This window comes from Schistocerca cancellata, chromosome 8 (genome assembly GCF_023864275.1).
Source record: "Schistocerca cancellata isolate TAMUIC-IGC-003103 chromosome 8, iqSchCanc2.1, whole genome shotgun sequence".
Classification (NCBI taxonomy): domain Eukaryota; kingdom Metazoa; phylum Arthropoda; class Insecta; order Orthoptera; family Acrididae; genus Schistocerca; species Schistocerca cancellata.
Window position 1 is genome coordinate 111,704,668 of NC_064633.1, and position 12,363 is coordinate 111,717,030.

General features: G+C 45.3%; 1 protein-coding gene across 1 annotated transcript in view; it reads left to right on the forward strand.

The window, feature by feature from the left end:
- LOC126095409 (cholinesterase 1-like) overlaps positions 1–12,363 on the forward strand; it is a 162,113-nt gene that overhangs the window by 63,127 nt on the left and 86,623 nt on the right. The window contains exons 4-5 of the mRNA XM_049910207.1: positions 5,204–5,389; positions 10,981–11,186. Coding sequence (XP_049766164.1) covers positions 5,204–5,389; positions 10,981–11,186 — 392 coding nt within the window. The remainder of the gene's footprint in view (positions 1–5,203; positions 5,390–10,980; positions 11,187–12,363) is intronic.

A 12,363-nucleotide genomic window follows, 5' to 3' on the forward strand; every position in this document is an offset into this window, starting at 1 on the left:
CCGCGTTGCCCCCCAATACTAAATTGGTGACCCCTTGATGCCTCAGAATATGTCCTACCAACCGATCCCTTCTTCTAGTCAAGTTGTGCCACAGATTCCTCTTCTCACCAATTCTATTCAGTATCTCCTCATTAGTTATGTGATCTACCCATCTAAACTTCAGCATTCTTCTGTAGCACCACATTTCGAAAGTTTCTGTTCTCTTCTTGTCTAGACTATTTATTGTCCACTTTTCACTTCCATACATGGCTACACTCCATACAAATACATTCAGAAAAGACTTCCTGACACCTAAATCTATACTCGATGTTAACAAATTCCTCGTCTTCAGAAACGCCTTCCTTGCCATTGCCAGTCTACATTTTATATCCTCTCTACTTTGACAATTTATTTTGCTCCACAAATAGCAAACCTCATTTACTACCTTAAGCGTCTCATTTCCTAATCTAATACCCTCAGCATCACCCGATTTAATTCGACTACATTCCATTATCCTCGTTTTGCTTTTGTTGATGTTCATCTTATATTCTCCTTTCAAGACCCTGTCCATTCCGTTCAGCTGCTCTTCCAGGTTCTTTGCTGTCTCCGACAAATTACAATGTCATCGGCGAACCTCCAAGTTTTAATTTCTTATCTTAAGGCTCATGAAATATTTTCCGGATCAGTTTCATTTTGCATATTTTGTACGTAATCCCCCATCCTTATCCAGAGAAGTAGTCCCTATCGTATGTTCCTCGACTTCTCAGAACAACCGCTACACACTGATCAGCCAGAACATTACGACCACCAATCTTGATATGGATACCAGCAGCGACGAGTCGAAACATGGAAGCAATGAGGCCTTGTTAGGTCACTGGTGGGAGTTGGCACCACATCTGCACATACAAGTCACCTACTTCTAGTAAATTCTGGGGAGGGGGAGATGAGCTGTGATGCCTCATTCAGGCATGTCTCAGAAGTGTTAGATCAGGTTCAGATCTGGCGACTTGGGGGACAGCTCATCAATTGGAAATCGTCACTGAGTTACCCGAACTACTTCATCATGTCCCTAGCCTTGTGACACAGAGCATTATCTCGTTGTAAAATGCCTCTGCTGTCGGGAAACATGATCGTCATGAAGGGCTCACCTGGACCCATGAATGCCCACGTGAATGTTCCCCAGAACGTAAAGGAGACGCCATCAGCTTGCCTCCGTCTCGCAATAAATGCATCAAGGATCTGTTCCCCTGGAAGACGACGGAATCGCGCCCTCCCATCAGCATGATGAAGAAGCTATCCGTCTTCACCGGACTATGCAACGCTTTGCCATTACGTAAACGCCCAGTGACGATGGTCACTTGCCCATTTCATTCGTAGTTTCCAATGTCGTGGTGTTAACATTGGCACACGTAATGGGTCAGACTCCATAGGCCAATCGTTGTTCAGCGCACTGCGTGTCCAGACACATTTTTTCTTTGCCAGCATTAAAATCTGACATTAGTTCCGCCGAATTTCACCACCTGTGCTATTTTACCAATCTGCCCAGCCTACGACATCCGACATTTGTAATGAAGGGTTGCCGCCCAACCCCACAACGTCTAGACGTGGTTTCACGTTGGTTTCGCCACGTTTTGTAGACACTCACCATAGACACTCACCACAGCACTCTTCAAACACCCGGCAGGTCGTACAGTTTCCGAAATGCTCGCGTCGAGTCTCCAGGGCATCGCAATTTGCCCCTGGTCAAACTCAGGTAGAACACGCGCCTTCCCCATGCTACGCACGGACACCACGCTCACTAATACTACACTACTGGCCATTACAATTGCTACACCACGAAGATGACGTGCTACAGACGCGACATTTAAGCGACAGGAAGAAGATTCTGTGATATGCAAATGATTAGCTTTTAAGAGCATTCACACAAGGTTGGCGCCGGTGGCGACACCTACAACGTGCTGACATGACGAAAGTTTCCAACCGATTTCTCGTACAAAAACAGCAGTTTACCGGTGTTGCCTGGTGAAAGGTTGTTGTGATGCCTCGTGTAAGGAGGAGAAATGCGTATCATCACGTTTCCGACTTTGATAAAGGTCGGATTGTAGCCTATCGCGATTGCGGTTAATCGTATCGCGACATTGCTGCTCTCTTTGGTCGAGATCCAATGACAGTTAGCAGAATATGGAATCCGTGGCTTCAGGACGGTAATACGGAACGCCGTGCTGGATCCCAACGGCCTCGTATCACTAGCAGTCGAGATGACAGGCATCTTATCCGCATGGCTGTAACGGATCGTGCAGCCACGTCTCGATCCCTAAATCAACAGATGGGGACGTTTCCAAGACAACAACCATCTTCACGAACAGTTCGACGACTTTTGCAGTAGCATGGACCATCAGCTTGGACACCACGGCTGCGGTTACCCTTGACGCTGCATCACAGACAGGAGCGCCTGAGATGGTGTACTCAACGACGCACCTAGGTGCACGAATGGCAAAACGTCATTTTTTCGGGTGAATCCAGGTTCTGTTTACAGCATCATGATGGTCGCATCCGTGTTTGGCGACATTGCGGGGAACGCACATTGGAAGCGTGTATTCGTCATCGCCATACTGGCGTATCACCTGGCGCGATGGTATGGGGTGCCATTGGTTACACGTCTTGGTCACCTCTTGTTCGCATTTCCGGCACTTTGAACAGTGGACGTTACATTTCAAATGTGTGGCGAAACCCTACATTTCAGCAGAATAATGCACGACCGTATGTTGCAGGTCCTGTACGAGTCTTTCTGGATACAGAAAATGTTCGATTGCTGCCCTGGCCAGCACATTCTCCAGATCTCTCACCAACTGGAAGCGTCTGGTCAATGGTGGCCGAGCAACTGGCTCGTCACAATACGCCAGTCACTACTCTTGATGAACTGTGTATCGTGTTGAAGCTGCATGGGCAGCTGTACCTGTACACGCCATCCGAGCTCTGTTTGACTCAATGCTCAGGGGTATCAAGACCGTTATTACGGCCAGAGGTGATTGTTCTGGGTACTGATTTCTCAGGATCTATGCACCCAAATTGCGTGAAAATGTAATCACATGTCAGTTCTACTATAATATATTTGTCCAATGAATACCCGTTTATCATCTGCATTTCTTCTTGGTGTAGCAATTTTAATGGCCAGTAGTGTACATGCACCGTGCGCGTGTCTGACTAGCAGTGGTTCCTCGCCAGGTGACGCTGCTATCGCGTCGACTGGTTTAGCTGGTTTATATCGATAGTAGGTATTCGGTCATAATGTCCCGGCTAGTGATGGTATAGAGACAGACAGCGGAATAGCTCCTGTTCTTGGGGATTAAGAAGCCGCTTCAGCTGTAGTTTTCTTTTTTATTATCAGATCGGAACCTGTTTTGTGACACTGAAAACCGCATCCTCGTGTGACATGTTACTAACGACGGGAGGAAGATAGTGGTGGTCGTGATTTTTTAAAATCTTTATTGCAGATCGATTTCAGCTACTGTCTAGTTATCTGTGAAACCGATGTTCGTTATCTGTAACGTGAAGTTGCATCATGTGCCGTTTATGAATCGTCGTGACTTGGAGAAAACGCGCTTAACATAGCTACATGCCAGCCCGTGTGGCCGAGCGGTTCTAGGCGCTTCAGTCTGGAACCGCGCGATCGCCACGGTCGCAGGTTCGAATCCTGCCTCGGTCATGGATGTGTGTGATGTCCTTAGGTTAGTTAGGTTTAATTAGTTCTAAGTTCTAGGCGACTGATGACCTCAGAAGTTAAGTCCCATAGTGCTCAGAGCCATTTGAACCATTTTGAACCTTCAGCTTATAGAATGATTGCTTGGGAAATGTTTCTTTTATACAGTGATTCGGGCGCAACTGTAATGGTTTCGTGCACTTTTTTGAGTGCAGTATGCTTTCCCCTTCTAGAGTTTGTCCAATTTTTGTGGTGGAAGTACCCTCAATGATGTCAATACCGACTGAGATACGATGTGACCATCCTCGTAACAATCGCCTCGGACAACGTTCCTGCTAGGGGGACAGCCAAAACAGGAATTACTCAATTTGGTTCCTCATCTGGAGTACGTTGCCTAAAATTTCATTTGGCTTGGTTTCAGCCGTCTTACCTCTTCCTCTCTGCGATACACTTCGCTTTCGCTTCTCTTATCGGGTCAGTACAGCATGCGTAACTTTCTTACTGGTTTGGAAGTGGAGGAACACGGCCAATAAATGTTCTGTCTTTTAAGTGTCCTTCATCTTTTTTTTTTTTTTTTTTTTTTTTTTTGTCATCAGTCTACTGACTGGTTTGATGCGGCCCCCGCCACGAATTCCTTTCCTGTGCTAACCTCTTCATCTCAGAGTAGCACTTGCAACCTACGTCCTCAATTATTTGCTTCACGTATTCGAATCTCTGTCTTCCTCTACAGTTTTTGCCCTCTACAGCACCTTCTAGTACCATGGAAGACATTCCCTCATGTCTTAGCAGATGTCCTATCATCCTGTCCCTTCTCCTTATCAGTGTTTTCCACATATTCCTTTCCTCTCCGAATCTGCGTAGAACCTCCTCATTCCTTACCTTATCAGTCCACCTAATTTTCAACGTTCGTCTATAGCACCACATCTCAAATGCTTCGATTCTCTACTGTTCCGGTTTTCCCACAGTCCATGTTTCACTACCATACAATGCTGTACTCCAGACGTGCATCCTCAGAAATTTCTTCCTCAAATTAAGGCCGGTATTTGATATTAGTAGACTTCTCTTGGCCAGAAATGCCTTTTTTGCCATAGCGAGTCTGCTTTTGATGTCCTCCTTGCTCCGTCCGTCATTGGTTATTTTACTGCCTAGGTAGCAGAATTCCTTAACTTCATTGACTTCGTGACCATCAATCCGGATGTTAAGTTTCTCGCTGTTCTCATTTCTACTACTTCTCATTACCTTCGTCTTTCTCCGATTTACTCTCAAAACATACCGTGTACTCTTTAGACTGTTAATTCCGTTCAGCAGATCATTTAATTCCTCATAGGAAGACAAATGACGCTGTTGGTTGTGTATCAAGTGACGTGCGTCCCTTGCAATTGAGTACCTCGCTACTGCCTGCCTTGTTGAACGCATATCTCTCTAGCTGCAGCTAATACTGTGAGGATGTTTTGTTTTCGTAATACCATTGCACCTACACGTACCTTACAGTGAGCCTAATGACGCTTCTACCCTGCACGGCAGGTTTCTTGAGCACCCAGGATTCCGTCATCCGAGGGAACTACGGCTTCAAGGACCAGATCGTCGCCCTGCGGTGGGTGCAGCAGAACATCGCCGCCTTCGGCGGGGATCCCGGAAGAGTGACGCTGATTGGGGAGAGTGCGGGCAGCACATCCACCTCCCTGCACCTGATGTCGCCTCTCTCTGCAGGTAATCAGTACGTCCACACTTCTCTCCAACTTACCGTCAGATACCGCTTATAATTATGAGGTGACCAGCTCGTAGTCGACGGGCTAAAAAACGCGTGCAATAGCAACATTCAGAGGAAAGCTGAAACAGCTTTCCAAGCTGTATGGCTTGTAAACGAGCCCTCACTACCCTACTCCTAGGCCCGCCCGGTTGGCCGTGCGGTCTAACGCACAGCTTTCCGGGCGGGAAAGAGCGCCGGTCCCCGGCACGAAACCGCCCGGCGGATTTGTGTCGAGGTCCGGTGAGCCGGCCAGTCCGTGGATGGTTTTTAGGCGGTTTACCACCTGCCTCGGCAAATATGGGCTGGTTCCCATTATTCCGCCTCAGCTACACTATGTCGTCGATTGCTGCGCAAACAAGTTCTCCACGTACGCGTACATCACCATGACTCTACCACGCAAACATAGTGGTTACACTCGTCTGGTGTGAGACGTTCCCTGGGAGGATCCACCGGAGGCCGAACCGCACACTAACCCTGGGTTCGGTGTGGGGCGGCGGAGGGGTGAAGTGGACTGCGGCGGTAGTCGTGGGATTGTGGACCACTGCAGCTGCGGCGGGGACGGAGCCTCTCCATCATTTCTAGGTCCCCGGTTAACATAACATAGCCATACTCCCCTCCTGACAGTGTCTAAAACATGAAATTCATTTCCTACAACAGGCGTTATTCGCGCTTTTCTTCACAATGACAATGAACTACAAAAGATGTAATGATAGTTCAAGAACAGGAGGGGCTAGACCAACTCCACGTAAATAAGAATCGCCCACTGACTCAGTAAAATTGGAAAGCTCCGCAGAAATATAAACGATGAAGCTCGCACTATTGACAGGATAAAATGACACTGAAATACGCGTACCTAAAGACTGGAAAGTTGCGCAGGTCACTCCATCCGATGAATTACAGACCCATACCACTGTCGATTTCCAGTAGGCTTTTCGAACATATACAGTATTTGATCGGTATGAGTTACCTCACCGGGAAAACAATCTGTTGACACACCGTCAGCACAGATTCAGAAAATATCGTTCATGTGGAACACCGCAAGAGGGTCTCAGATTTATTTCATATTTTCAGATTCCAGAGAGGCTTTTGATACCGATACTCACAAGTGGCTTCTAGTCAGATTGCCTGACCACGGACTATCGTTTAAATTGTGTAATTGGATTCGCGATTTCCTGTGAGAAAGGTGACAGTTCGTCACATCTAGTTACGACAGTTCGTCACATCTAGTTAAACAGAAGTGATACCTGGCCTTCCCCAAGCAATCTTTATAACTGATTTAGAACACACTCTGAGCAACCATCTTAGGTTGCTTGCAGATAATGCTGTCATTCACCTTCTAATACAATCATTAGAAAATCAAAACCAATTGCAAAATTATTGAGACAAAAAGAGGCAATTAACCCTAAGTAACGAAAGTGTAACGTCATCCACGTGAGTACTAAAGGGAATCGCTTAAATTTCGGTTACACCACAAATCTAAAGGATGTCAATTCAATTAAATACCTAGGAATTACATTTACGAAGAACTTAAATTGGAACCTACACATAGATAATGTGCGGTGCAATATGGGATCGTCACCAGATAGAATTGAGGGAGGACGTGGAGAAAGTTCAAAGAAGTGCAGCTTCTTTTATGTTTCATGAAACATGGGAGATACATGGATATGATACATGAGTTTGGTTGGCAATCGTTGAAACTCAAGGCGTTTTTCGTTTCGCCGAGTTCTGTACACAAAATTTTTGAATCACCAACATACTCCGAATATTTTATTGGCACCCAGACGCATAGGGAAAGGCGATCATTGTAATAAAATAAAAAAATCAGATCTCACTCGAAATCATTTAAACATACGTTTTTACCGCGCGCTGTTGGGAAGTGGAATGGCAGAGAGATAAGAGTGAAAGGCATTTAAAGTTTTCATGTAAAATATTCATGTAAATGTAGATAAAAAGTGCCTAGGAACAAGATAGTTATTTCCGCACTGGGGAACAATAATAGGTCACTCAAGAAAGACAACACTTAAGTTATTTGGGTACACAAAATGAAAGTATAAAACACGTAATTGAGGTCGATCAAGATATGTACTGTATTGGGATGGCACATGACATTCGAATGTGGCAGATTACCTTAGCGACAACACGAGGGCGACGCTGGTCCGGATGCTTTAGTAAATAAGATTCGCGACCGTAAACCTGGAATGTTCTGACAGTCGCTGCTGGGTAGCAACAAGGTCATTAACTGTTCTCCCAGTTAACCGACAACGTTTTATCGACCTTATAGCACCTGTAGCACTCAGCTAAACCGTCTCAACATGGCATCTAAACAGTAGGGCCAAGTGGTCTGAAGACTCACTGTACGAGCTACCGAAAATACGTCTTTGTGGCCGAAGAACTCTGAGCTCAGTCAGGCAGTTCTCCTGCTATGGGATTATTTAAAACCTCCTGTTTCGAAGAAAACAGTCGACTGTGTAGAGGGCATTGCTTTTTACAGCCATTCTAACTCTGTTCATTTGCACACTTTTGAGCAGGGTGATTACTAACGTTAGGTTAGTAGAGACTGACTTAATCCAACGGTAAGAACCACTCCTCTGGTGCCTCTGGTGTATCCATACGCGAAGAACCGTTCAAATTCAGACCCTTACAACGTAAAACCCGGTCTTGGTGAAAATGACTTACTTATGAGTTAATTCCAATTATGGTCAGCAAAAATTCTGGACAATACCTCTATACTGGCGCACCGTTACTGTCATTCGGTACCTCGTCCACCTTAGCAGTGCACATAAAATCACGAATCAGATTAAAATCAAAATTAATTACTTCATACAGGACTGTAATTGCTGGGTTCTCTAATTAATCTGATTATGACGTTCTGATAATGATTTGCTGCCGTTGGACGGTGTGGCACCGCAATTACATGTTCAGGTTTTCGTGGAGTATTGCATGATGTATAAAATAATGAGAAATTATGTCTCCTGTGCTCGCTTTTGAGCTGAAACGTAGGACTGACGGCGCAGTCCTCCCGCTCGTGTTACAAACGCGTTACGAAGACTGCCGCAGCAAATTCACGTGGTTGCCAGAGATGCACGCTACTGTCACGCCCCCCTGTAACCGACACCGTGCCACACGTTCTGCTTTGTAAACGCTAGGCACTGACGACAGCGATGCTGTACCGTTGCCTTTGAGACGTGTTCCACATTTTATTCAAGTTAAAACAGCTATCACAATTAGGCAAATCGTTCATCACAAGGATTTTGTTGGCTTCCTGAATCACGTAGTTGGATAATGCAGACATTAGCTCATCAACGTTTTAATTTCGCAACAATCACTATCACGTCCTCAACTCCTGTTTGTCCTACCAGTTTACTTGTTCTTCTGTCCCTTTTTGATATGGCCAGCACGCTTCTTTTCATGGCACGAATGGGGAGTGTCAATCTTTGAACAGTTTGAACATTCAGTGTCAATGTTTAATTTCTTTGTCTTACTCTGGCAGTTTACCGTGGTCAGAGACGCTCTTTAAGACACGTAGCGAATTCCAAATCAACTCGAAGACCACTCCTATTTATTCGCAAAGTCTCCATCCTCTTGTTCTTTTCACCTATCGCAAAGTCTCCATCCTCTTGTTCTTATATATCCCAAGTATGTTCATTTTTCCACTATTCTTATAACTTTAACAGTAATTTTTTGTTATAGGGAAAGTTGACGAGTTTATATATGCAGGAAAACTGGAAACACAACAACACTTAAATAAGTAAACAAGAGGATAGAAATGGCATGCAATTCATTTGGGAAACTGAATGCACACGATTCAGATTTAAATTTCTAAAATGTCTTAAAAGGAAAGTCTTACTGTGTTGGCACATCCAGTTCCTGGAAATTATAAATTAAAGTTACGTGGGGGTAATATTAACAAGAGTATTCGCAAATTTTTCAGAATTCATACAATTCTAGAAATTAAAGAAAAGACTGAGATCTTGTTTTAGTACATATGTGATTAATATGCACACAACTTTTGTTAGTAAGTAGCTACATGGTAGCGCGTAGGGAATTCCTTGGACATAGCTACTTCCTAAAATTACAGGTTACAAGTTGAAGAAAAAATTCATATACACTACTGGCCATTAAAATTGCTACACCACGAAGATGACGTGCTACAGACGCGAAATTTAACCGACAGGAAGAGGTGCTGTGATATGCAAATGATTAGCTTTTCAGAGCATTCGCACTAGGTTAGCGCCGGTGGCGACACCTACAATGTGCTGACATGAGGAAAGTTACCAACCGATTTCTCATACACAAACAGCAGTTTACCGGCGTTGCCTAGTGAAACGTTGTTGTGATGCCTCGTGTAAGGAGGAGAAATGCGTACCATCACGTTTCCGACTTTGATAAAGGTCGGATTGTAGCCTATCGTATCGCGACATTGCTGCTCACGTTGACTGTTAGCAGAATATGGAATCGGTGGGTTCAGGAGGCTAATACGGAACGCCGTGCTGGATCCCAACGGCCTCGTATCACTAGCAGTCGAGATGAAGGACATCTTATCCGCATGGCTGAAACGGATCGTGCAGCTACGTCTCGATCCCTGAGTCAACAAATGGGGACGTTTGCAAGACAACAACCATCTGCACGAACAGTTCGACGACGTTTGCAGCAGCATGGACTATCAGCACGGAGACCATGGCTGCGGTTACCCCTGAAGCTGCATCACAGACAGGAGCACCTGCGATGGTGTACTCAACGACGAACCTGGGTGCACGAATGTCAAACCGCCATTTTCTCGGATGAATCTAGGTTCTGTTTACAGTATCATAATGGTCGCATCCGTGTTTGGCGACATTGCGGTGAACGCACATTGGAAGCGTGTATTCGTCATCGCCATACTGGCGTGTCACCCAGCGTTATGGTATGGGGTGTCGTTGGTTACAAGTCTCGGTCACCTCTTGTTCGCATTGCCGGCACTTTGAACAGTGGACGTTACGTTTCAGATGTATCACGACCCGTGGCTCTATCCTTCATTCGATCCCTGCGAAAGCCTACATTTCAGCAGGATAAAGCACGACCGCATGTTGTAGGTCCTGTACGGGCCTTTCTGGATACAGAAAATGTTCGACTGCTGCCCTCGCCAGCACATTCTCCAGATCTCTCACCAATTGAAAACGTCTGGTGAATGGTGGCCGAGCAACTGACTCGTCACAATACGCCAGTCACTACTCTTGATGAACTGTGGTATCGTGTTGAAAATGCATGGGCAACTGTACGTGTACACGCCATCCAAGCTCTGTTTGACTCAATGCCCAGGCGTATCAAGGCCGTTATTGCGGCCAGAGGTGGTTGTTCTTTGTACTGATTTCTTAGGATCTATGCACCCAAATTGCGTGAAAATGTAATCACACTTCAGTTCTAGTATAATATATTTGTCCAATGAATACCCGTTTATCATCTGCATTTCTCCTTGGTGTAGCAATTTTAATGATCAATAGTGTAGTTTCATGGTAACATAGCTTGGTGATCGCGACAAATGAGAGGATGTGGTAGCACTGGTGGTCCTCAGGTCTGTTCCAGAGGGCTATCATGCAGTCGAGCAGCGCCCTCGGTCCGCGGGGAGTGGCCACGACAGCTCGGGACAGAGCCTTCCGGTTGGCGGCCTCCATTGGCTACCGGGGCGACAATGGGTCCTCAGAAGAACTTCTGGCCTTCCTACGGGACGCAGACGTTGCTGACCTTGTCAGAGATGATGACCGTGCTCTCTCGGATGAGGTAAGTCGCGGATCACTACGTTGCTAGCCAATAAATTTGCAGCACCGACAACGATAACAAATTGCGAAATTTTTTATGTGTTATACCTACACATTGCTATACAGGAAGTGCGCAGTACAAAGTTTGTAAGTGGGTTAGGGGTATATAGGGTGTATTAGCACACAGAGCTGTCACGTTTGGCAGCGCAAACAGCTCTCACGCAGCTGGGCATCGAGTTGAACAGGGCCTGGATGGCAAATTATCTACGTCACTCGTCACTCAGTCGTAGTGGTTTGTGAGCGGTGGCTTACTAGTTTCTCGGCTCCCTTTGATCACATATTTTCATTTGGTGAAAAATCTGGGGAATGTGCTCGCCTGGGTAACAATCTCTGTATTGAGGTAGGTCAGAACAGTACAGGCAACATTCACTCTTGCGTTATCTTGTTGTAAAATAATATCACGGAAACCTCGAAGGTAGGTCAGAGCCTTAACACGTCTCAAATGTAACAGCTGCTGTCCAGATTATCGGTTACGGGAGCAAGTGGTGATAGTTTCATGTACTCTATAGCACCTCATACCATCACACGATGGTCCTGTCTGACGATGAATGACGTTTGGCAACGCTCGTTCTCTCCATTGCGTCCACACACAGATATGTGCATCACAATGCTGCACACAGACACTAGACTCGTCTGAAAAGACGACGTAATGTTACCTCAGTGTCGAGAGCGGTCGTCGGTTCGTACCCTGTTACCGTGTCAAGGGGACTGACAGTCAGTAGTATGGCCGTAGGCTGGCTCTTAGGATAAATAAAAGGGTGGAACCGACTGACTGAGTTAACTTTGTAGCAGTATCCATTTACTGATAACAGAAAAAGAAATGTAATTTGATTTACAGTGACTTACACTACTTAAGCTCGTGAATATATTAGACCGAAACAAAAAATGATAACAATGACAGAATAACAGTTGATTAAATATCTGCACTGTCTTCGATATTGCAGCATTAAACGTTCATAGATAGCGTTATTCCAAAATTCAAGACCTAACAAGACGCTTATAAAATTTTTAATTTAAATTCAGCACTGTTTTCAGTATTATAGCATAGGGGACAAACTGGTGCATCAGAGTCACAAGGGTAATTGAACCGAGAGCATCAGTATTCGCTTTGTGTATAATCAACGAATAAAGAAGAATTT